At 36.0% G+C, this 26766-nt stretch overlaps 1 protein-coding gene across 50 annotated transcripts in view; it reads left to right on the forward strand.

Annotated features, from left to right (window-relative positions):
- myo9aa (myosin IXAa) overlaps positions 1-26564 on the forward strand; it is a 256784-nt gene extending 230220 nt beyond the window's left edge. For 30 of the 50 annotated variants that reach the window (XM_087258425.1, XM_087258438.1, XM_087258463.1 and 27 more), the window contains 13 exons: positions 482-670; positions 3595-3642; positions 3746-3857; positions 4144-4205; positions 4303-4495; positions 6135-6263; positions 10839-10944; positions 14355-14486; positions 14609-14732; positions 17364-17417; positions 20069-20271; positions 22045-22187; positions 24660-26564. In XM_087258425.1, the coding sequence (XP_087114551.1) occupies positions 482-670; positions 3595-3642; positions 3746-3857; positions 4144-4205; positions 4303-4495; positions 6135-6263; positions 10839-10944; positions 14355-14486; positions 14609-14732; positions 17364-17417; positions 20069-20271; positions 22045-22187; positions 24660-25072 (1908 nt within the window). In that variant the 3' untranslated portion in view covers positions 25073-26564. 50 annotated transcript variants of the gene reach the window in all.
- Positions 26565-26766: the final 202 nt, after the last annotated feature.

A 26766-nucleotide genomic window follows, 5' to 3' on the forward strand; every position in this document is an offset into this window, starting at 1 on the left:
AAAGGAATCCAAAAAAAGAAATCACACTCACAATTTACATACCCTCAAGTTTTTTTTTCATCTAACACAGAGGTAGATATTTTGAAGAATGTTGAAGCATTAGCTATGTTTTCATCCGTTGATGTAAATTCAATTTTAGCAAAAAATTTTAATATATCACACAATCTTTTTACAAATACATTTTTCCATCCAATGAGTCAAAGAGAACAGGATGATGGACTTTGGCTACAAGTTTTTAGAGTGACCAAAACAACATTACAGGTATTTTATAATGTGACTAACGAATGAATAATGAAACATAGCTAATGTCTACCATTTTTCAACATCTTTAAAATGTATTCTAATGGTTCAAGAAAAGAAAGAAACTCAAACAGATAACATGGTAGGGATGGGATGGCATGTGTTTTGCTTGTTGTTATGTCACATTGTGTCTGGCTTGGACTCGAAATTAGATTTACTTTATTGTTTTTGTTTCATGTAGATGGATGATGGGAAGAGCATTCGTTATAAGGATCTCTATGCCCTCTTTGAGCAAATCCTGGAGAAGAACATGCGCCAGGAGCAGAGGGACTGGAGTGAGTCACCGGTGAAAGTTTGGGTCAACACCTTCAAAGTGTTTCTGGATGAGTTCATGACCGAACACAAACCTCTGGACAGCAGTCTGGGCAAGGTAACACATTAAAAGCCTTAATGACACCCATCACAAAATAGGGTGTGAAGAAAGTGACCGTGGAAAAGGACACAAAGTGACAGACGCCAATCCCATGTTTAAGAGAGTTTGAGATCATTTGAGCTTTGTGACTGTGTTTTCCTGCTGGATACCAAAAAAAAAACTTAGCTTACATCGTGTCACCACTGGAGATGCTAAAGGCATAATGGTGCCTTTTTTTGTCAAGAAATTAGTCAATTACCTTCAAATGCACGGCTTGTACATGGAAGGGATTCGTAAGTCTGGATCTAACAATAAGGTTAAGGACTGAAGCGCTGTCTAGACACAGGTATGATGTATAAGGGCTGGTTTATAGTTCTGCATTGAGTGATCGGCGTGACCCACAGTGTGTGCCTTGTGCGTACTGGTGCATTTATACTTCTGCGTGCTGTTTGTGTTGCTCTGTAATAACACTTGCGCTAAATGCTAGATGCCAGTAGGTGTTTATGTTCCTCTGTGTCGAGTATCTTCACTGGTGTTTTGTTTTTTCTGAACACTACCTTAATGTACAAGTAGCTAATACTCACTCATTTAGAGGCAGGAACCGGCTGATGTGCAACAACTTTAATCATAAGGAAAACACAAAACAAAAGTCTCCATCTGGAACTCCTTTACCGGACTTCACACTTGAAAACGCTCGCTCCATCAGGTTCAAGCAGTCCTCGGCCCATCCACACTTGTCACAGCTACCAAGCTGACCAATCACAGAGCTTGTGCTATGCATTGCTGTGAAATGTAGTTTTTTTTTTTTGAGAGGTGCACGGCAGCATCAGCCACGATGAGGGGTCTGTGACCACACTAAAAAATCAGGCTGCACCGGACCATATGCCTGCAATTAACGCAGAAGTATAAGGGGTCGATCACACCAAATATGCTTTTCCCTTCTTGAAACACAAGGCGTACCACACTCCCTTTTTTGTTGACAAAAAAAAAGAAGCGCTGTACACTATTTATGTTGCTAGGCAACGACTGAATCAGCTGGGTATTGTGCGCAAGTGTTGCTGTTGATATTGATATAATTTATATATGTAAATTATTGTGATTATCAAGATTTGTGAGTCATACAGCAGTGGATAACTCAAAACAGCAACCACCGTAGTTGTCTTGACAACTACAAACCCTGCTTCTGCTTTCATTTGATTGGAGAATGAAAAAAGACATGACAGATGTAATGCACCTTTTCCACTCAAAAACGGCAGGCACTGCAGGCGATTACACTGCGAGGTGTGCAGTGCGCATGAGCAACGTGCAAAACATTCACAATCGTTAGTAAATCATTCAAAAAAGGCGCGTCTCAGCGCAAGAAGTTTGGTGTGATCAGCCACTAAGGGCACAATCACATCGAACTTGCTTTTCTATTCTAAGAACGTGAGGCGCACCACACCGTCTTTTTTTTTGTTGACAAGAAAAAAAGTAGTGCAGTGTTCCTTTTCATGTCTCTAGGCAACAAATGAATCAGCTTTGAATTGTGTGCCAGTGTTGCTGTTGATATTGGTATAATTTAAATATTGAATATTATTGTGATATTGAATATTTGTGAAGTCATAAAACTCCAGATAATTTGAAATAGTGACAAAATGACAAAAATGTGAGGTGCACAGGGTACCTAAGCAGCATATTAAATGCTTGTGGCCATTAGAAAACCATTCAAAAGATGCGCCTGTCAACTCAAACAGCACGTTCAGTGTGATCAGTGCGTAAAGACCCCAGTATGCTTCAGGCTTGATCACCAAAAGAACTGAAATGACATTTCAAACTAAATCCAACTGAAATGAAGTTGGTTTTAAGTTGAGCAAAGCAAACTTTTGTGAAACGTATGTTTTGGCTCCTAAACAAAAGCTACATTTGTCTATTGCGTTTGCATTCTAGAACTACTTTAATTTCTTCCCTGTCTCCTTTTTCATTCCGCGATAGTCAGCCAGTTCAATTCAATTCACCTTTATTTTTTTATTATTGCTTTTACAATGTAGATTGTGTCAAAGCAGCTTCACATAGAAGATTATAGTGATTTGAAACAGTGTCATTTCCGTTTTCAGAGTTTAAGTTCAGTTTAGCTCAGTTCAGTGTGGTTTAACATTAACTGCTGAGAGTCCAAACACTGAAGAGCAAATCCATCGATGTGCAGCTCTACAAGTCCCGAACCATGCAAGCTAGCGGTGAGGAATAAACTTCACCAACTGACGAAAGTGAAGGATAAAAAAAACACTAGAGAAACCAGGCCCAGTTGGGCACGACCATTCCTCCTATGGCCGAACATCTTGAGGGTGCTCACACACCAGAAAAGAAGTCAAGTTTGTTGCACTACGTCTTTTTTATGAGTGTGTGTATGGCATTTGGTGTCTGACCATGGCACTTTTCGTGGAGAAGGTTGTTTGCCAAAGGTGCTTTAGCACACAGTTATTTCTGGCTATGAGACGGTAAAAAGTTAGCAAGATTTATGCTTTAAACCAGGGTTTTTTTACTAAAGCCTCCCCAAATTTTAAATATTTAACTAAAAGTTAGTAAAAAGTTAAAGGTAGACGCTTGGTATTTAAAAATGATTTAAAATCATTATACCACAGAAGATGCAAATTCTGTCCTGACTATCTGAGACAGCAGAAATCAAGACTCCTTAGACCAATTAACTTTTTTTCCAATCTTCTGTTGTCCAGTTTTAGAGATCTTATGTAAACTGTAACTGTAATTGATGTGGTTTTCTGCCGCTGTAGCTCATCTGGTTCAAGGTTTGACATGTGGTCCATTGAGAGATGCTTCTATATAAACCTCAATTGTGTTTTTTTAGGGATATTGTTGCCTTTCAATCAGCTTAAAATAGTCTGATCATTCTCCTCTGGCTTCGACAAGCATTTTTTTTTTTTTATGATGGTTATTTTTTCCTGCCTTAGGCACCCAAACCAGACCGCAAGAAGAGAAGGAAAAAAGACACTGACGTAGTAAGTGGAATTACTGTCAGAGGTTTCGTGTACTGAATTAGCGTTTTTTTTTTTTTTTTTCTTCTCGAAAATCAACTGACACTGGCGCCTTTGTTTATTTCAGGTAGAGGAACACAACGGCCACATATTCAAGTCCACTCAGTACAGTATTCCCACCTACTGCGAGTACTGCTCCTCCCTCATCTGGATGATGGACAAGGCGTGTGTCTGCAAACGTGAGTTTCTTGTCTGCAGTCTCCTCATCAAAGTGACCCTGAACTCAATTCGGCATAATCAGATTGTTTACCAACAAGTCCATGGCCTCTCGACTCGAAGAGCAGAACAGAGAACAGTTCGGCTTTGTAGAGCAGGCTGTTTTCCGCCATGTTACAGTGAGAGAGGAATGTTGGCTTGAATTGAGTTTATTTTAGGTGGTGGTGCCTTATTTTTTTGTTGTTAAATCTAAACTGTTTGTTCTGACGTGAAAAATGAGAATGAATGAGATGTCTGTGTCTTGTGTAGTGTGCCGCTATGCGTGTCACAGAAAGTGCTGTCAGAAAATGACCACCAAATGCAGCAAGAAGGTAAGGAATTTTTCTTTCCGCTAAGTGTTTTCATGTGATTAGGGCTGTAATAAAAGATGCCGACGATTACAGCATAATGCTCTCTTTCCGTGCACAGTATGACCCAGAACTTTCGTCGAGACAGTTTGGCGTGGAGTTGTCCCGTCTGACCAACGACGAGCGAACGGTGCCTTTAGTTGTCGAGAAACTCGTCAATTACATTGAAATGCACGGCCTGTACACGGAGGGGATCTACAGGAAGTCTGGATCCACCAATAAGATTAAGGAACTTAAGCAGGGTCTGGACACAGGTATGACGCATGACAAGACAGATTTCTGGCTGCACGACAATTAAGTTATTAAAGTGACAGTTCACCTAAAAGAGTTCAACCTTTAAAATATAGATTTTTCTACTATGGACGTCAATGGTTACAGGTTTTATCTTTTTTTCAATCTTTTTTAACAAAATAAAGAGCATTCATCAGGTTTGGAATCACTTAAGTGTGAATTAATCGAGTAAATGTTCATTTTTGGGGGGTGAACTACCGCTTTAAGGTTTTTAGACTGATGCCAAATTTCTATTTTGGGAAAGATCTAGCTACTAAAGGTTATAATAAGATGATGAATTAAGTTATATTATAAATTAAGTTACAATAAGCTCAACTTGGTTTAAGTTTTCTGAAAGCATCTCTTAATCTAATGCAGTTTTACTTTTCAACGAAATCCATCTAAAGGATAGTTCACCCAAAAATGAAATTTCACTAAGGTGAACTCGCCCTCAATTAGTGTTGTGCAATGAATCAAAATCGAATCGCATTCGCGTTTTGAAAAGTTGCGATTAGCTAATTGCATGAGGCTGCAATATGTATATATATATGTATGTATATGTGTATTATTTATTGACCCCCACCCAGAGCAAATGCGTTACTGCCATTTGTGTGGGATAGTCTTACTAGCCACTTGAGTGAGCACACTTTTATTCTGTCCAATCAGAAATGTGCAACCACACTATGCTGAACGGCCACAATAAAAACAAACAGATGGATGAGTTGAGATGATGGCATTCGCCGCTTCAGAAGCATTAACAGACAAATTAATATCAAAGAAAAACAGGACATCGGTAATATGGGAATATTTTGGTTTTAAAGTCACAGACACTGAACAAAAACACCAGAGGTGGCTATATGAGGAGTGTTTTGCTAAAAAGTCAGCTGAAAGTGTTGCCAGTGACACTCAATCAAGTAGCAACAACAGCAAAGTACAATTTCAGAGTTGTTTCAGCCATGTTAGTTTGCTAAGTGTTCTGTATTTATACATGTATACATATTTTTATACAACAAGCTTCACTAATTTACGTTCAACTTGTTTACAGAAAGTTAAAGAAGGTATTTTTATTTGTTTACTGTTTGCTCTAGAGAAAAATGAGTGTTTCATTCCTAAACATTTCCTTTTTTCCTATTGAATAACTGTACCGAATACTCGCTGCATTTTAGCAGTAAGAAGCTATGATACAGATTATTAAGCTGAAGCTTAACTACAAAATTAAATTGCAAATCAAATCAAAATAATCGCAATATCTTTAAAAACAAATCACAATTAGATATTTTCCCCAAATCGCACAGCCCTACCCTCAATTGTTCCAAAAATTCCTTTATTCTGTTGAACACAAAATAAGATATTATAAACTGAAAACTGACAACTATTGACATCCCTAGATGTAAAGACAAATACTGTAAAAGTCAGTGGTTAATGGTTTCCAGCTTTCTTCAAAATATCTTAATAAGTAAGCCAAACAGTTTTGAGGGAAAAGTAAAGGGTGAGTAAATGACAGATTTTTTTAGTTTTGGGTGAACTAACTCTTTAAGGATGTTAAATAGTTTTTACTAGAACACTATATTCACATCTTTATATTTAAGCAACATCTTCTTTTCTATTATCTTGTGCCTTCAGATGTAAATGGTGTAAATCTGGACGACTACAACATTAACGTGATCGCCAGCGTTTTCAAGCAGTGGTTACGTGACTTGCCTAATCCTCTGATGACCTTTGAACTGTATGAGGAATTCCTGCGGGCCATGGGTAAGCAGATGTGCACTGGTGTGATCGATCATGCTTATTGCATTAGCGTTTGTTCTAGCAAATACAGTTTTGATGTTTGCAGTTCTATTCTTCTCCTGTTCATTTGTTTTCTTTTAAAATCAGGGCTGTTAGATGATGCGTCTTCTGATGAATTAAATAAGGGCTTATCTGTCTTTCCTAGAGGACACTCGGCTATCCCTATATACCAAATATAAAGTTCTAATTTTTATTGTTATTATACATATTTTTATAATAGCAAAAATAAAGATCACCAGAGTTGGGTGTAACGTGTTCCACAGTAACACATTACTGTATTCTAATTACATTTTTGAAGAATGCAGTAACGTAACAAATTACATTTTAAGTTTGTGTCATTTGATTAGTTACTAAAGTCAGTATAACTGTGTTACTTACGTTACAAATAGCTGCACTTTTAAACTGCTGGAGAACGCGAGCTGAAAGGGCTGTCGATGAGAGTGGAAATACAGACATTTCTTTGATTTCACTGAGCGTAAAAACAAAAATATTGCTGTGAAGCGCAGTCTATGTCCAGACTGAATTTTCAACTGCTTTTAATTCTACCAGCAACTTGTTCAGAACTTGAATAGAAAGCTTTTTACAACAATACTCATCACCAAGGAGGACACCGGTGCCCAAAAACATGGCCTAAGCAGGTTAAGTTGAATTTCTTTGTGCATGATGAGGAGTGAAGGTATCTTCTAAATGTGAAGTGAAGCATAGCCGTTTACATATCGCGTCTTTAGCACAGAAGCACATATTGGGAGCGCATATTGCACACGCTTGCATTTCCCAGGTGCACCTAATTGAAAATCGCGAGTCACGTGACAAGAACTGACCAATCAGCTTTATACTTTGTGAAGAATATACACATTTCGGTGGACTAATTACCTCAGACAAACACAGAACATCCAAACACTGCAGTGCTTTTTATACTATGAAGGTCAATGGTTACAGGTATCCAGTTTACTTTTTTTGTGTTAAAAAAGACAAACGGGTTTGGAACAAGTAAATGATGAGAGAATTTGAGGTTTTGGGTGAACTCTTGACGTCTTTTGAATGTGTCAAGCTGCTGTGATAAACCCATTGTAATGTTTCTTAGTGATTATTAAATTACTAAAATAGCTGCAGCTAATTTTGTATTTTATAGGTATATTTTATATATTTTAAAAGTAACTTCAAAGTAAATAATTAGTAATCTGATTATTTTTTACATGAAGTAATTAGTAATGTGATCAGATTACAATTGTTCAGTGGTAATCAGTAATTTGAAATCTGGTACTCTTTTAAAGTAACTTATCCAACACTTCAGATCACTAAGGTTGTGCTTTGATTAAAGCTGCCATCCAGATTTATTTATTTTTTTAGCTGAAAGGCTTCTAAGCAAATACAAACACCAACATTCAAAAACATCATCTTATAATAATGTTTTATAATTTGAGCAGTACTGGTGGGTTTTCTCTGGAAATATGTACAGGCCACTCTTTGTCTTTACATTAGTTCCGGTGTCTTGTATGAAATTGGAAAGTTATGGCCATTAAAGGGATAGTTCACCCAAAAATGAAAATTCTATCATCATTTACTTGCTCTTTACTTGTGTTAAACCTTTATAAGTTTCTTTCTTCTGTTTAACACAAAAGAAGATATTTTGAAATGCTGAAAGCACGTAACCATTGACTTCCATAATATTTGATTTCCCTGGTATGGAAATCAATGGTTACAGATTTTTGTCTCTCTTTAGTAGTCTTATTTTGTGTTCAACAGAAGAAGGAAACTGTTTTGATTACAGTACTTGAAGGTGAGTAAATAAATGAGTGAAAAGAGAAGAGAACCCAGTCCAGGAGACTCGAAACAAGCAGAATTCCTTTATTGAGACGTGTTTAAAGCATTTGCATCACTGGCTTAGCCTGTAGTCAGAAAGATAAAGGTTAAATGTCCCTCCTAGCTGGGATGTTAATGAAATGATATAATTAAAAACCAAAGAATATAACTTTTCAGTTATACGTAGATTATTGTTCATTTGAAATTAGATTATATAAATTTATATTTCCACAGTTGTTTGCACATGACGTCATTGCTGACACGCAAAGTTCAGATGAAGGACAATAAGAGATTCTTCTACGTATATGTTCTATGAGAACATCAAAATGAATATACTTTGTGTTGCTATAATATTTGTTAAAATCGGTCAAACCAAGAAATTATCAAATGCTTTTAGAGAGTAACAAAGTGTTTGTTCATAAAGAGGGGAAAAGTTTAAGAAACTGGCTGAAAAATATAAGAATAGGTGGCTTGTGGATGTATTACGAAAATGTTCATCTTGTATACAAACTTTTTTTTATGGGATTATTTGTTTGACAGCACTATAAAAACACATAAAAAATTTAAATATTTATGTATTACATTTATAAAAAACTAATCTATTACGAACACCACAACACGTACTTCCTGGAGTAAATCCAGGAGTAAATAATGTACCCTGCAATGCACTTGCTGAAGTGATGACTTGTCTTTACTGACGTTTTAGCGGGATATAAAGTAAACAACCGTAACGTTACCATTAAAATTATTTTTAACATCAAGCGTTGTTTGTTACTGGTTATTGTGTTTACCAGTCCAGTAACAAAAACTAAACTAAATAATAATTTGCGGCCACGTCTTTGTGCTTTCATGTTTTTTTTGTTGTTGTGTTTTTTTTTTTATTTATATATAGAAGGATGTCTCAAACTATATAACAAAATAATATAGTAATTTTTAGTAAATACTAGTGTTTTTGAACCATACTGTAGTAATTTACTTGAATTAAACGTGTTGTAATTCTATGGTTGCTGTAGTAATAATACGGTAGTAATAAACAGATAAGCCAATGCTGTACTGGTTTCTATATAAATTATACACCACTTTATTTATTACTATAGTTTATTCATTCATTCATTCATTTTGTTTCGGCTTAGTCCCTTCATTAATCCGGGGTCGCCACAGCAGAATGAACCACCATCTTATCCAGCACGTTTTTATGCAGCGCATGCCCATCCTGCAACCCATCTTTGGGAAACACTGTAGTTTATCTGTTTACTGGACTGTCCTTCTTTTAATGACTGCAGAAGTATTTTTTTATGAAATTAACTCAAGGAGATATTTAGCAAAGTATCACAAGGAAAAATATAAGAATTTTTTATCCTGCATTGATGTTAAAAAATACATAAAATATAAAATAATATATATAAATAATCATATCATGTATTCATCATTTGTTTGTGTTTTGAATGGTATGTATGTTACTGAAATGTTTGAATATGAAAATAGTCTTTGTTACTGACATGGCATTAAATAAAAATATATGTCGTCATGTGCAGTAGGTATCTTCACAGCTGCAAATATTTTAGTTTAGTAGAAACCTCGTTCCTCCTCTTATGTGATGTATTTTCTGTTTTGTATCTCCTTTAAAATATGTTATAAATCGCAAAATACAGACTTCCTACTTTCAGTTTTTTACTTCCTGTCTTGAATCTGAAGTTTGCACATCACCAGAATAATGTAATTCCAAACAACGTACAGTGAGTACATTATTGTTTTTTTTTTGGGTTAAGGCCCATGCACACCGGGGCTATTTTCAATTGCACTTCTTTGCCAATGTTGAGTAAACAAAGGGGGCCAATGTGAGTGCGCACACCAGTATGCAAAATGAATGTAATGTTGTAATGTTGCACATTATAAACAGTTTTAGCAACATAGAGTCTAAACTTTGAAGAAAAAAACCCATTCTGTGTGCATATTTAAATAAGTGCTGAAGTTGGAATCCAAACTTTGGTGTGAACTGAACACTAACAAAGCCATAGTTAAAATAGCAGTGAGCAGAGACCCCTCTTTATAGCATTAGTCCACTTTTTAACTAACTCTACAGCACTTTGACTGAAATATTACAGCAACATGGAGCAAAGGCATAAAAACAGGCCAAGAGCAGGACATGGTGTCTCAAGGTGTGACCATAAATGGACAGAATGCTCAAGAATGCTCGTTTTTTTTCCCCCCCATCCATAGTCACATTGTTGCATGATATAGTTGAATGCAGTTGTCAGAAACACATTTGTGTACAGCAGATCTTCATTTGTGTGTGTAACAGAGAAATCCTTGCCATTAATTTGACTCATTTTTTCCGTTTATGGGCTCGTCGTGAGTTCTGAGCATTTTAGCCTGCTTGCAGCATTGCTTAAGAGGTTTGTAAGTTCAATCGCAAAATATGTCATAAAAGGTATAATTGTATTTATTTTTTATTTTATTTAATTTTTTTTTTATTTTTTTGTCTTTTGGTTTGTACTTAATAACAGTGTGAACACTAAATGAAACTGCATTATTTCTGAATGTATTTTATTTTCTGCTTGAGACCAAGCAAACCAAAACAGAATTTTAAAATGCATTAATTATTCATCTTTATGCACAGTATCCGTCAACAGAAGCATTGACCTTATGGATCCTCTTTTTAAACTTTAGGTTGAGATAAATTAGACTTTTATTGGTGCATAATGTTTTCTAATGGATGCCAATGTCTTTCTTCAGGCCTCCAGGACAAAAAGGAAGTGATTCGAGGAGTTTACTCTGTAATCGACCAGCTGAGCAGAACCCATCTAAACACACTGGAGCGCCTTATTTTCCATTTGGTCAGGTGAGACAACAGCATTATTACAATAAGTTTCCATTAGTTGATGGTAGTTTGTGTATTTACTAACATGAACCAAGAATGAACAATAATTGTGCAGAATATATTAATCGTAATTTAATGTATTATTTAACTCCAAAGTAATGCTTGCTAACATTAGTTAACACACTGTAAGTTAACATGAAATAGCAATGAAGGACTTAATTTGTTATTTGTCTCATTGTATAAGAAAATACACATTTTTTTACAAAGTTGAATAATACTTTAATGAAGGTATTATTTATTGTTTGTTCATGTTAATAAATAACATTATACCAAACATTAACTAATAGAACCTTATTATAGAGTCACCACTTGATTACATCTGAATCTATGCGTTTTTCCAGGCTTCTCCTTTGTTTGTTTTTTTGCGTGTCACTCTAGCGTTTGTCTGTTTCTGAAAGGATCGGATGTCAGAAGCACTTCAATAATCACATGCACGTAATGTTCATCAGCTCAATAAGTTCGTTATTTCAAACATAGATGCGCACGCAAGCTCTATTGAGAAAATGAAATCACTTGTGGTTTAGACAGCCTTGTAAATAAATACAGTGCACAGATTCTGCTCTTCTTCTTGGCTTTGTGACCATTCATCAAGACGATGACAAGATTTGTTTAAGCTTGGGTCGACCATGGCTCGTTATTATATCTATATATTTTTACGGTGTAATGTCTCGACTGTGCATTTAAAAATGTCACTTCCTTTGTTTTCATTCTCCTGCTTGTGTACGCACTGGTGATGTTTTTGTGTAAACCAATAGCAATCAGCTGTGCATCTAGCTCCGCCTTTTGGTACCCTTTTGTCATGCTTGCTTGATAAACCAAAAGGGTACCCAAAAAGCGGTACAGTACGGTTAGCTTTTTGGTACCTTTTGACACTGGAAACGGTCATAAAAGGGTACCATAAGAGTCAAAGATAAGACATCTCATTTTAGTGCCTGCATCAAATACAGTTTACAAAATGTTTTATATAGTGCCAGGACTACGCTTAAATATAGAGGGGACGGAGCTTTTGCTAGTGTTAACACCAAATAATGGAACAGCTTACCAGTGTCAATTCAAATGATATCATCTCTTTCTTTGTTTAAAGTAAACTCATCATATCAGTTTCATATGTATTTTTTTATTTAAAGAAGTGTATAACAACTTAACTTTCATTCAATTTGAGTTACTTTTCATTAAGTGTTGTAAACTTTTTTTGTACAGCACTTTGGGCAACAATTGCTGTTTTAAATGTGCTTTATATCAAACAACTATACTTAGCAAGCTGATCAATTGCAATTAAGGTGTCTAAATAATGTTTACTACAAGTTTTTTAAAAACAAACTCCCCAAATAGGGATGAAATAATTATATTAGTCACCAGCATTACAGATTATGCATCTTGTACTAAATACTGTATACAATGTTTCGCATAAATGAGTACACCTATTACAGATCTCTCTATTTTTATACTAGTATTTTATACAGGATGCTTTACAATAATATAGTTGTACATATACAGTAGAATAGTCAGTTCTAAAGCCAAAACTGGAACAGAGTAACAGTAAAAAATTAAATTAAATAAAATCACAGTCCAAAATATAGTACATTGCCAGCAGCTAGCTCACTGCAACTCTCACATGGTTACCCACTGAAGCTAAGCAGGGCTGTGCCTGGTCAGTACCTGGATGGGAAACCACATGGGAAAGCTAGTTTGCTGCTGGAAGTGGTGTTAGTGAGGCCAGCAGGGGGAGTTCAACCTGCGCTCTGTCTGGGCCCTAATGCACCAGTATAGTGAAGAGGACTATATACTGCTCATCTTTCAAATTTGATGTTGACTCTCTGTGGTCATGAAAAATCCCAGGATGTCCTTTAAAAAAAAAAAAGAGTAGGGATTTAACCCAAATTTGCCCACTGGCCTCTGTCCATCATGGCCTCCTAACCATCCCTATATCCGGCTTTATCACTCTGTCTTCTTTCCACAATCAGCTGGTGTGTGGCGTGCGGTCTGGCGCAATATGGCTGTTGTCGTGTCATGCAGGTGGATGCTGCACACTGGTGGTGGATAAGGAGATTCCGCCCCAATCTGTAAAGCGCTTTGAGTGTCTAGAAAAGCACTATATAAATGTTAGGAATTATTATTATTAAATCTAAAAACATAAATACAACTTTAATAAACAAGAAAATCAAAAGAAACATAACAAATATAAAATGTACTTCAAATTATGTCGTTTGTACATTTGTTGCAATAACATGTTTAAATTGAAATGTATTTTCTTTCTATTTCTAAAGACGTTAGGTGACCAAACTCTTATTTTAGTTGCTATTACTACTAATTGATAACTGTTTATTAAACTATTTTGTTTAAATGCATTAATTATTTTTGGGTATATTCACTGAGGAAATGGATAAAAATATAAAACGGTGGTACAGTGGGTAACACTATCGCCTCACAGCAAGAGGCTCACTGGTTCGAGCCCCGGCTGGGCCATTTCTGTGTGGAGTTTGCATGTTCTCCTCGTGTTCGCATGGGTTTCCTCTGGGTGCTTCGGCTTCCCCACAAGTCTAAAGACATGCGCTATAGGTGACTTGAGTAAGCTAAAAATCGTCCATAGTAAAAGAGTGTGTATACCTGTTTCCCAGTGATGGGTTGCAGCTGGAAGGGCATCCGCTGCATAAAACATGTGCTTGATAAGTTGGTGGTTCATTCCGCCGTGGTGACCCCAGATTGATAAAGGGACTAAGCCAAAAAGAAAATAAAAATAAATGTAAATACCAAAATACAATCATTTTCAAAAGATGTACTCATTTAGCACTGTATTTGGCATGATTTTTTTGTCATATAAAAAATTGTTACACCTAATAACATTCTGTAGGTGCCTGTAAACCATTGCGTATATACCATGATATTATTAATATTAATATTAATAATATAACATTCTTACTCAGGAAAAAACTAAAATTTTAAACAGGTTTTTAATATATATATATATATATATATATATATATATATATATATATATATATATATATATATATATATGTATGTATTGTGATTCAAAAAGAATACCACAAATCTCGGGTTGATGTGTCTGGAGGGGGTCATATTGAACATCTATGGTCTTGTTTTCTACAGAAAAACACTTGAAGTACTCTTCACATTGATTAATTACCCAAGGTTTTATCATGTTTCTTGCCACTTGCTTCCTATTTGGTTTTGGTTGTCATTTTTTGAAGTCATGCCCACAGGCAAATCTAATTGGCTTGAAATCCCAAATCTGCATATGCAAGTACTTATATTTAACATTTTGTCCAGACTCTTGACTTTCAGCGAGGACATAACAATTATTTGATGCTGGCAATATCATTCCTGAGTTTTGTTTCTTTTGTCTGCAGGATTGCCTTGCAGGAGGAAACAAACCGCATGTCCGCGAATGCGCTGGCTATCGTGTTCGCCCCCTGTATCCTGCGCTGCCCTGACACCATCGACCCTCTGAGGAGCGTTCAGGACATTGGGAAAACCACAGCGTAATGAACAACTCTTACCTAAGTTGAATTCAATCACAGTACTAGTGATTGGAGTAAATTTTACAGTACTAGTACTCCACGATTACTGTGTCCATTACATCAGTGTTTTGTTGTTTTTTAAGGTGTGTTGAGCTGATCATTTGTGAGCAGATGAATAAGTACAGGGCCCGGCTAAAAGACATCAATACTTTGGAATTTGCAGAGAACAAAGCCAAGAGCCGACTAACGTTCATCCGCAGGTCCATGGTAAGAGCGGCTGAAAGTCCTCTTTTTTTCCAAACTTTTAAAGACTTCCACAAAACACAGATGTTTAAAGCCACGCCAAGTAGCACATGCTTCTGGATCAACTTCCTTGCTGGAACGTTCTTATCAACATTTTATTTTAGAGGTAGTTAATGATTAAGGTCAGTTTTGTTGACAGGAATATTGCTCCACGAGCAACAAAAGATTTAAATTCAGCAAGCAAGACGAAGCCTTTCAAATGTTGGTCTTGGAACAACATTCTTATCTCAATTCATGCTCTTTAAATGCATACCAAACCTAGCCGAGAGAAATGGCAGATTGATAAGAACTGATCTGCAACACTCAGCTATAGCTTAATTTGAACCTAAAATCTGACTGTAATTTACGCATATTTGCAAATGTACACATGTTCAGAATTTTTTTTTCGTTTTGTAAGCAGGACTTTTATATTTTTGAATACAGAATCTTAACTGTAATGAATCTATATTGATTCTTTTAATCGAATACTGTTTCAGTTGATTCATGAATCTTGTCTATATAAAGTACACTATTTGACAAAAGTCTTGTCCATCTATCCCAATTGTAGGAGCAACAAATAATAACTTAACTTCTAGTTGATCATTTGGAAAAGTGTAACAAAGTAGATTTTCCAATGAATCATCTGTTGAACTGCATCCCAATCATCACAAATACTGCAGTAGACCTATTGGAACACACATGGACTCAGGATTCTCACAGAAATCAGTCAAGTTTAGTGAAGGAAAAATCATAGTTTGGGGTTACGTTCAGTATCGGAGTAGATGGTAACATTAACAGCCTGAGGTATCACGACATTCATGCTGCCAGTTCAGCAGGATAGCTTTCCTTCTCATACTTCAGCCTCCACATCAAAGTTTCTGAAAGCAAAGAAGGTCAAGATGCTCCAGGATTGGCCAGCCCAGTCACCAAACATGAACATTAATGAGTATGTATGGGGTAAGATGAAGAAGGAGGCATTGAAGATGAATCCAAAGAATCTTATTGAACTCTGCACGCTTTCTTTACCATTCTTAATGACTTTATTAATAAGTTATTAATTATTAATAAGTCCTCCAAGCTCATGGGAGTCATACACAATATTCATTCTTTTTCCACTGCACCATAAATTTATATTCTATACGGTACATTATTTCTGTTAAGTGACAAGACATTTGTCTACGCAAAGTCAGACCTTACTGTCCTACTTGAATAAATAAAAATCAAGACATGATCATATTTTATTTTGGTAAAATAAGCGTAATCTAGAGGCCTTTGTCTTTCATACAAGCCACTTCTGATGCCAAATGATTAACTAGAAGTCAATTTTATTATGTGTTGGTCCTAAAACTTGGATAGGTGACAATACTTTTGTCAGGTAGTGTATAGTTGCTATAAAATAAACTCAAATGAATACATTAATTTCATGTAATTACTCTGTAAGTGATAAACCATGGGGGAAAAAACAGTACAGCACCTTGTAAATATTATTTACAGTATTATTACATTTACCCTCGTAGAATCCTATTCATTGTTTGCATCTTGTTAGTCCTCTGGAGAAACAACCCTTACAGTACTTACAGTAAAAAAAAATAAAAAAAAGCACACGGGCTTGTTAAAATAACATAAAAATGTGACAAAACGAGTGGTGTAGCGGACAGGCACAAACTGTGTTGATATTGTAATAATTTTGCCAATAACGTCAACTGATGCTTCCATTAAGTCATTAAAGTTCCAAGTGGTAAAAAAATTGTTCTTACATTAACAAAACCACATTCAAAATAAGAATTGTGATATATACTGCATCTCTTTAGTGCATGGTTAAAGTAGGAAGTATTGTTTTTGTTAATGTAGGAATTATTTAAGTAAAACAAAGTGATATTTTTGTGTATGAGATTTAAAGGAGCACTCTACATAAAAATGAGCCTTATTTTACAACTCCCCAGAGTTAAACAGTAGAGTTTTACCATTTTTTGAATCCATTCAGCTGATCTCTGAGTCTAGCGGGAACACTTTTAGCTCAGCTTAACATAAATCATTGAATCAGATTAAATCATTAGCGTCCGGCTCAATAATAACCAAAGAGTTATATAATTGTCCTACATTGACTCTTGATACATCATGTACTAAAATCCATGGAAATGGGGAGTTACAACTGATATGATTGTTTGTAATATATTTTATATTTAGGTTTTTGCCATAAACATAGCCAATGCTGCTGATATTGCATTAAAATGTGAATTAATTAAATAAATAAATAAATAATAGGAAAATTATCAAACTTATTTTTGACCTTTTTGACCGATATGCTAACAGTCTAGTCTGATTTAATGATCTGTGCTAAGCTAAGCTGAAAGTGTTACTGTCAGAACTGAGGCTGATTGAATTCAAAAATGGAAACTGTTTAACTCTAGGGGAGTAGTAAAATGAGCCTTTTTATTTAATTAATAGATGATATTATTTTTGCAGTTCTGTAATTACACTACTATTATAAAAACTGTACCTGCATCATAAAGGAAGTTGCTCCAGGATGTTCTACTTAAGTGCATCACCCACATTTTCTGTGTCTTGACACTAACCCCAGTCTCTCCTCTCCCTTCCCTTCCCTCTCTAATCCAGAAACCCGTAATAATTGCTGTTAGATTTATGAGCATAACCCGCAGTGCTGCGGCGGTAGGTATTCATTTACTCACTGTTTATTATAAGTGTCATCACGTACACCGCGTCCCAGCACTGTGTGGTCCGTCTGTCTTCATGATATAAGACGCTTGAGCAAGAAACTCTACAGCTTTGATACTGGTCACTCAGCACATCATTCATCTAGTGTATAAAGTCACTTTGGTTACATTTCATTCTAGTAATGTTGCATTGCATGTCTGGGGAATTTAGAAGAAATCTTTTTGTTGCATTCACTCCATCTTCCTTTTTTTTTTTTACTTGCTTTCTCTGGTAATGAGCAGTCCGGTTCAATGAGAAAGGTAACCGCTTCAGGCTGAATGGAGTCAGTGTTGTCTGTTCAGGGTCCAGAATTAACTAAGAGTGGCAAACAGCTACCAAATCAGACTTTCCTGCCTGGTTTACAGCTAAATAAAGTCTCGGCCATTGTGTAAAAATGCATTTATAAGCCAATCAAATCATGAGATACAAACGTTCATTTTGGACCCTGCATTCATGTTTTGTTTCCATAGAATGTAGCCTGATATAGAGAGTCTTAATGGGATAGTTCACCTAAAAATGAACATTTACGCACCATTCACTTGCTTGTTCAAAAAACCTTTATGAATTTCTTTCTTCTGTTGAACACAATGGAAGATATTATGAAGAATGTTGAGTGACATAATTGAAAAAAAAAATGCTCTGCATAGTATATTTACATTTAGTCATTCTGCAAATGCTTTGGTCCAAAGCGACTAACTGTTGAGGAGGCATTTAGTGATTTAACAAGAAGAGGCAATACAAACAAGAAGTGCTAATTATTAGGGGTGCGACGAGATGCTTACTTCACGAGAAGAGACACGAGATTCAGTTCACGAGAATAAGATGAGATATTTACAAGATTTTTTTTAAATCCTTGAGGAAATCATTATCATTAAAGGTGTTGTAGGTGATCTGCCAAAATGCTAATTGGTTAGCATATTAGCTTTGGACAGCAGGGGAGGGACTGAATATTCAGAGTAGCATGATAAACAATATAGGGAGCTATCATTGTTCAGAAATGACCCAATGTGAATACAAAAGCAGCTTCAGCTCAATAAAGCAGGCTAGGCTGAATAGCGCTATTTACTGAGATTTTTTTGTTCAACTAAATATAAATCTACATTATCGATGCTGTAAAATGAGACTGAAAACTGTCACAGCAATCTTTTACCAGGAGATTTTAGAGGCTGAACAACACGTCTGTGCATAGAACCCATTTATAACAACAACATCTGCATCAGCTAAAATAGTTTTAAAACCGAACATTGGACTGTGAAGAGATTTTCAACCAGCACAGCAAAACATGCTTCTGAAGACGATCAACTACTGCACTTTTAAGGTCGTATATTCAAATAAAATCTTTATTTAAAAAGAAAAACATCACAAGTTGCAAAACTATTTAGAACTTTTTAAAATCAACTTGCAATAAATGTTTTTTTTTCCTATTTTAATGAATTTTATGCTGTAAAGAACATGCAAACACTGTGAAATATTTAATATTTAATAAATTATGCCATAAAGGACATGTAAACACGCAAAACTGTTTGCTATAAACTCTACTGACTGGCTTTTACCCTCTACAGTTTTACATGAAAAATCAAACTCCTTTCCACAAATTGAATGTAAAATGTATCTGATCATGTCATTTTTGGTATTTCATTTATAATTTTTCAGCAGTTTACTTTTATTTAGAGACATTTCATGTCAAACTCTAAGCTACTAAATGCAAGTATAAAGTAAGGACTGATAGGAGGGAGTTGTTTTAATGGAGTTTGATACAACAAGCCGAATGAAAAGAAAACTTCAGTTTTTTCCAGGTGGCGTAAATGTGTGTTTGCTGATGATGATGATGATGATGATGACGATGGGTGTGTGTCTCCAGGAGTTCACTGTGTGTGTGCGCTTAGAGAGGTTCTTTACTGACTCAATAGGTGCAGAGAATAGTATCAAACAGCCATGTATGTAAGGAATATCCTGTCACAAAATTCAGCTAAAAGTCCTACACAATGGTAATAGTTTGATAATGGAGTGTACATGTCTGTACTGCACCTCAATAATGCCACCACAATGGGAAAATTTCAAGTTTTCATTCAAATCGTGTTTATGACGAATATGAATCTACAGTGTTATTTCATCTTATGGTTCATTTGTGTGGCTGCAGTTGTAGCAGCGGTTAGGTCGTCACAAAAGCATAACACAGGAGCAGCCCAGGTGACCAGGTGTGTGCAAAACACTCGATTTATGGTTCAATTCCAATCCTGCCTCCTATATTCTGTGCTAAATTCACCCTAACAATCCATCACAACTCAGGAAACAACCTCAATGAGAAATCTCGTTGTGAATTCTTTTTGAGATCTCGTCACACCCCTACTAATCATATAAAGGAACAGTTAGTGCTTAGAGAACTGAGTAAGGAGTTTAAATAAAGTATATTTTTGTATTCAACAGAAGAAAGAAACTCAAACAGGTTTGGAACAAGTGTTGGATGCGTAAATGAACAGAATTTTTGGGTGAACTATCTCTTTATGAGTGAAAATGGCAAACACAAAAGCAGAACAATTACCAAACTATTACTTTCTATCAGTCTGAAGTTGCAGTGCTCTGAAGTGTTGGGTTGTGTTTTTCAGGGTAAAGGCCCCGTGCACAGGTTGAGGTATCGCACACCGTCTCCTCCAACGAGTCCTCGCTCTCCCACCGCCCCGGAGGTCATGCAGGATAGCGGAGAAGAGGAACCGGGCAGAGATCCTGAAGTCTCTGAGCAGCAACAGGTCGCCATGCAGCAGGAAGAGAAAGTACTGACTGAACAAATCGAGAGCCTGCAGAAAGAGAAGTAAGAGAAGCATTTATCTTGTATACTTTGGACAGCAAACTGGAAACAAATACTAAGGGTTTTATGTTTTAATATATATACATACTTTATACAAAAATATATAGTATATTAATATGATGGCAAAATTGAGTTTTCAGTCATGTGATGCTTTTGTTCGTTTATTCGTAGTTCTGCTTAACAGCTTACATATTTTTGTAGAAGTCTTGATAGTTTGATAAACTTTTAAGGATGAGTATTTATTTAAAATAATAATTATTTTTTTTTGTAACATCAGACATTTCATTACTTTTAAAAACACTTTTAATAATTTTTGTCATTGCTAAATAAAATAATTATTTAAAAATTTTACAACATATTTAAAATTTAAAAATGATAGTATTTTAAACATTTATTCAACATTATTATTATTTATAATAATTATAACTATAAACTTTTTACTGAGCACAAAATTAGCTTATTACAAAGATTTTTGAAGGATCATGTGACTGAAGACTACAATTCCTTGCTGCTGAAAACTCAGCTTTGCTATCACAATACCTTAAATGATCAACTAAGTTAATAGTGAAAATATGAATGTTAATATGTATCCATATTGGGGGTTTTATTTTATTTTACTTATAGTTAAAGTCAGAATTATTAGCCCCCCTGACTTATTCGCCTCTGTTTTATTTTTTCCCCAATTTCTGTTTAACAGAGAGAAGATTTTTTTTAACACATTTCTAAACATAATAGTTTTAATAACTCATTTCTAATCTCTGATTTATTTCATCTTTGCCAAAATAAAAATAAAAAAATATTTTACTAAATCTTTTTCAAGACATTTCTTTAAAGCTTAAAGTGACATTTAAAAGCTTAACTAGGTTAAATAGGTTAACTAGGCAGGTTAGGGTAATTAGGCAAGGTGTTGTATAATGATGCTTTGTTCTGTAGACCATTGAAAAAAATAGCTTAAAGGGGCTAATCATTTTGTCCCTAAAATGTTTTTTTTTTTAATTGCTTTTATTCTAGCCGAATTAAAACAAATAAGACTTTCTCCAGAAAAAAATATTATCAGATATACTGTAAAAATGTTCTTGCTCTGTTAAACATAATTTAGGAAATATTTAAAAAAAGGAAAAAAAATCAAAGGGCGGCTAATAATTCTGACTTCAACTGTCTTATTTTACTTACATTCAGTAAATAAGTAGTATTAAATAAAGTATGAATTTGTATTAAGAAATATCCATAAATTAGCAGTTTTACATATTTTGTAATTGAAGTTTTTTTTATTTTGTTTTACTTTTTTCCCATTTATTTGTGCTTTTGAATGGCATTATGGGCATATTGATTTTTCTTCCAACAAATTGTAACCTCGAAAAGTTGGAAAAAGGTGACTTTTATGAACATTGTAATAGTGTAAAGTGCTATATTGTTTGGGTTGGTGTTGTATATTACGCTACAAAAACCTTGTAATAAACTGCCAGCATATTTTCTGTTATTTTACAAAATTATTTCAATATATTGCTTCATATACATTATATTATTTCAAACTACTAAAATGTCAATAAAAGTGGCTTTGTTAAACTGTTGAGTAGATTTTTTTAACATTACAAGTTGACAGAGCGGAGATCAATGCCCCATAATGCAATTCACAACCATGAATAAACAAAAAACATTTGTGAATCACAAAATATGAAAACTGTTCATTGACAAATATTTTTAACAGTGTATTGTAACTTTCAGAAATAGAGTATTATTATGAACACATGTAAATTTAAGTTGATCTGGTCACAGGGAAGAGCTGACGTTTGAGATGCTTGCTCTGGAGCCACGGGCATCTGATGATGAGACCCTGGAGTCTGAAGCCTCGATAGGCACAGCAGACAGCTCTGAAAACCTCAATGTGGACTCTGAGGGAGCCACTTCTGACTTCTCTGGTAAGATATTGCTGGATCTTCCTACTAAACATGTTTGCATCTAATTATACTTTTAATGATATACATAGATGTATTTTTGTGAGCAACAGATTTACAACGAGAATTTAAAAGCTAAAGGAAGCCTGAATATGTCTGTTCAAATACTAGATGTATAGTTATGTTATTTTTTGTTAAAATATTTAAAATAAAGTAGTTTATATATATTTTTTTTTCCAACATCAGAATATCTTTTTGTGAGCTCAACAGAAGAAAGAAACTGTGGAGGGTACAATACAAAAATTGTAAACAGTACAATGGTATACTTTCTAAACATTTTAGGTACCATAAAATCCACATGAAGCATGCGGCTTCATTTAGATCACCCAACCCCACCCACACATATAATGCAGACACTTAATATTTAAAGGTGCTGTATGTAAGTTTTTCACTCTTTGAAATGCTCGTACACACCAGGACTCCTTTCGTTTGCGTTTCCCTTCATCGTTTTTCCAAGACGTTTTTACTTCACTGGCATTTTCACTGGCGTCGAGCAGAAGAGTATGCAAAATCACTCCAGCTCTAGCGATGAAGAAATGATTATAGGCCTTTTTCAATGACGGTCGAACGCACATCCTGTAGACCGATTATTGCTTATCCCTACTTTCGGCCAGAGTAATGGAGTCAGATACACTATAGTTTTCACTACCTCTCTGAAAACTTAGCCAACATTTACCATTTACAGCGGATGTCTTGTGGACCGACATTCTATCGCTCAGTGGAACAATAAGCAGCTCCACGTTCATATCACCTCTGGGCACCATTGACAGTTTTGCATTTGAGCGCCTCCAAGTGCCGTTAACTGCAACTTCAGCAGCTCTGCGCACGTGAACAATGGTGCCAACCTGATTGGTGGAGAAGGTTTTAATGTGGCACGTCAAAACAAAAAAACAAAAAAAAAGAGCACGAGGCGTTTCTTTAAAAATGACGCCTTTACACCAACCATTTTGCGTGTTGGTGTGCACTATCACATTGACCCTCTTTTTTGAATCATGAGGTGTTAAACTTCGACTGAAACGTGAGCAAAAAGCATCCCTGTGCAAGGGCCTTAAAGCATAAAAATATCATAATATGTTTGAAGATATTTTAAAAAGTGAACATTCTTGTTTATCTGAAAAACAATGCTGAAGTCAGTTATTCTGCTTTAAAAACATGTTTTCCGTGCCGGAACAGCTGTCTGTTTAGGTCAGTTAACCCGCAAAATGACAGTTTTGGCAATTACATTTCAGCACCTTGGGTTGCCTTGTTGCAAAACAGCGTATTTCATTCAGTTAGTCAGGAAGGCTCTCAAAGCATGCACTCTAACAAAATTGTAAGGTTTATAATCCAATTAATGCATATTAAACCTCTTTAACATTATTAAATATAGATGCCGAATCACTGATATGTGTTGGTTTGCACTGAGTCTCAGTTCTAAAGTTCAATTTCAAACAAGTTCATTTTATTTTTTTTAAGATCTGAGGCAAACTATCTGCTGCTGCTTTCAGTAGTATGGCAATAAATGTAATGTGAAATGGCATTCAAACTCATATCATTAGCATTTAAAACTAAATAAAGCAGACAAGGTTACCTGAGGTGATCATTGTCAGTTTTGTGTTGTTCACCTATGAGATAAAGAAGCTGTTTCTAAAGTATACATTTCCGGTGTTGGTTAGAACAAAAACTCCTAAAATATGGAAATATTCTTTCTATCATGTGCCGACATACTACTTTTGATGTTTTCAATCTGGCAACCTGCACTTGCGTGAGTCTTAAACCAAGCGTGTAATACCTAGTTCAACCACTGGGTGTCAAATTTATATACTGCACCTTTATTAATATTAAATGACAAGCTAAGTGCATTTTTAAGCTACACTTTAAAGTAAATTTTAACACTTGTTAATGCTAATGCTTGTTTTATTTTATTGCACAGTTTTGACCACCAGGTGTCAGCAAGTAAAGCGTGTGCTTTACTTTGAAACAGTGAAACATATTCCAAAACAATTTGTTTAATTTGGCGGCTTGGTGGCTCAGTGGTTAGTACTGTCGCCTCACAGCAAGAAAATCGTTGGCTCGAGTCCTGGCTGGACCAGTTAGGATTTCTGTGTGGAGTTTGCATGTTCTCCTTGTGTTCATGTGGGTTTCCTCCGGGTGCTCCGGTTTCCCCCACTGTCCAAAGAAATGCACTATAGGGGAATTGGATTAACTAAATTGACTGAATTGAAAGTGCATAAATGTTAGAGTGTATGGGTGTTTCCCAGTACCCAGAATAGTTGGTGGTTCATTCCGCTGTGGTGACCCCTAATAAATAAGGGACTAAGCTTAGGGAAAAATAACTTTTTCATCACTAGTACACAGATATTTAGAAAATGTGTTTAAGTATTAAAGTACAATAGGCCAGAGGTAGCTTCAGCGCTAGTGTTTTTAACAGCATTGCTGTTCTCTTTGACTCAACAGAGCGAGGCCCAGCGCTGGCCGCCACGAGGCCCAAGAAGTCTGAAGGAAAGAGCAGACGAGTTCTGCGGAAACAACCCGAATCTCTGGACTCCATAGATTCCTGTTCCACCGTCTCCTCTGTGTCGTCATCCTACATGCAACCGACCTCGAGAACCCATAAATTAAGCTTGCAGTCCAAATCGCCTTCCAAACGGTTATATCTGTCAAGCCCATCCGAAAGCCTGGACCAGCCAGAGCAGGACGGAGAAGAGAGGCCGCAGTTCACCAGCCGCGGGACCTTCAACCCAGAGAAAGGCAAACAGCGGCTGCAGGGGGCCAAGAGCTCGCCTCAGAGACACAGAGAGCAGAAGAAGGATCCCGAGCTGTCGCCGCAGCAGGTGGTGGTGTACGGCAGCAACGAGTTCATGGTATGAAGGCCACACGGAAACACATCCATCCACAGAGAAGAGCTCCATCCCTCCCTGCTAGCTCACTTTTGCTGCATTATAGTCCTTAAGTGCCATGTTGAGGAGAGAGATGGGCGGCTTTCCGATCTGCATGCGGAAGAGCAGGGCAAAGGGAATGTAGAACCCTTCCCGCACGGGATGTTCTCCTTTGGGCTCCGTGACTGTGATCGATCCAAAGGCGGGAGACGAAGCCATTGAACTCCACCAATTCAAGCTACAAATCACGGGCTGCTTTGATGTTTACAGTTTAGTACCACGCGAGCAGCATTCTCTACGATGTATTTGCCCCCCTTCCCCACCCTAAGCCTATTTAATAAATTTTATTTACATTGAATATATAAATCTATATAAATATATTATGTGATATAAAGTGTACAAAGCAGAGCACCAGTGACTGCTGGCTCTTTGATTTCTTATATCTTGTAATGGTCATGAGAGAGAGATGATGTTGGGTTTGTACGGATGCTATGTTCAAGCTCCTCTGTATGTGTGTGAGACGAGTGTGTGTGTCTTACGAGAGAACCTCTGGATATGTTTGTGCTGCTTTCTGTGTTCTGCTTGGAGGGAAAATGATGCCATTAAGGGACCAAGCAAACTGGTGTTATAATGCCAGAGGATCCCAACGCTAAACGGAGACTCCAAAGTCTTCCAAAACCGCCACACAGTGTATTACGTCATTACAGCCATCCATCAATTCATACTTTTCCCATTCCTGTTTTTGTTTTGTGCTCATCTGCCTCGATATTTCTTTAAGAAATGTGTTAAAATGCTAAATCGCAGTTACTGGATTCCTTATGGTATTTTAAATATAATCATTTTTGTCTTCAAAACCATGGGAGCATTCGTGTCTTGAAGCTCCTCTATCCAGAAATTGACTTAATATATATTACTCGACAGTCTCTTCTGCCTCTCTCTCTATATGAAACATAGTGTGATATGCCCCATTTTGTTTTCTAAATATTTAATGATTAAATAGAATCCAACTGTATTAATCCACACAAGTGCATTTGTTCCGATTTGACACCACCGTCATTCACAACCTCCAGGAACCGAAATGAACAAACTTAGTAATTTTACCAGCAAAATATCCCATTTATGATGCCTGTGTCACTGCTTTCTGCACAGCTCACAAACAGCAGTTGTCACCCAATGTTAAACTGTGATTATACCCAGTAACTTCTGCATGTGGTGGGCTGTATTTTATTTCTTTCTCTAGGAGCGAGCGTACGGACCTACAGTATACACAATCTCCCAATTTTGACTTAATTTATATTGTATTATTTAGATCTCATGCATTGCTGACACTGGTCACGCCGCCTGCAGGATTGAGCAAACAACTGTCTGGTCTCAGATTTGTCTTCTGTTATGTAGAGTTGAGTGTTGAACAAATATTTCTTATGAAAGAGCAAAATAAAAAAGTCAACAATGGTTGTAAAATAAATTACACATTTTGAACAAATACGAGTTCTTCTGCTGCTGTTAGTGCTGGACTTGTTCCACCCACATTCAGCTTGTACTTCAATTGATTTGAGAACTTGATTTACCTGTTTGTCTTGCAGGTCTTGAAGAGTTTGCTAGAGTTTTTTCTCACTTCAGCAAAAGGGTGCATCCAGCCTAAGGGAATTATAAATGTGTGTGAGGGCTGGTCAACTTGTCATACT

The sequence above is a fragment of the Danio rerio genome, chromosome 7 (genome assembly GCF_052040795.2).
Source record: "Danio rerio strain M-AB ecotype USA chromosome 7, GRCz13ab, whole genome shotgun sequence".
In the NCBI taxonomy this organism is placed as follows: domain Eukaryota; kingdom Metazoa; phylum Chordata; class Actinopteri; order Cypriniformes; family Danionidae; genus Danio; species Danio rerio.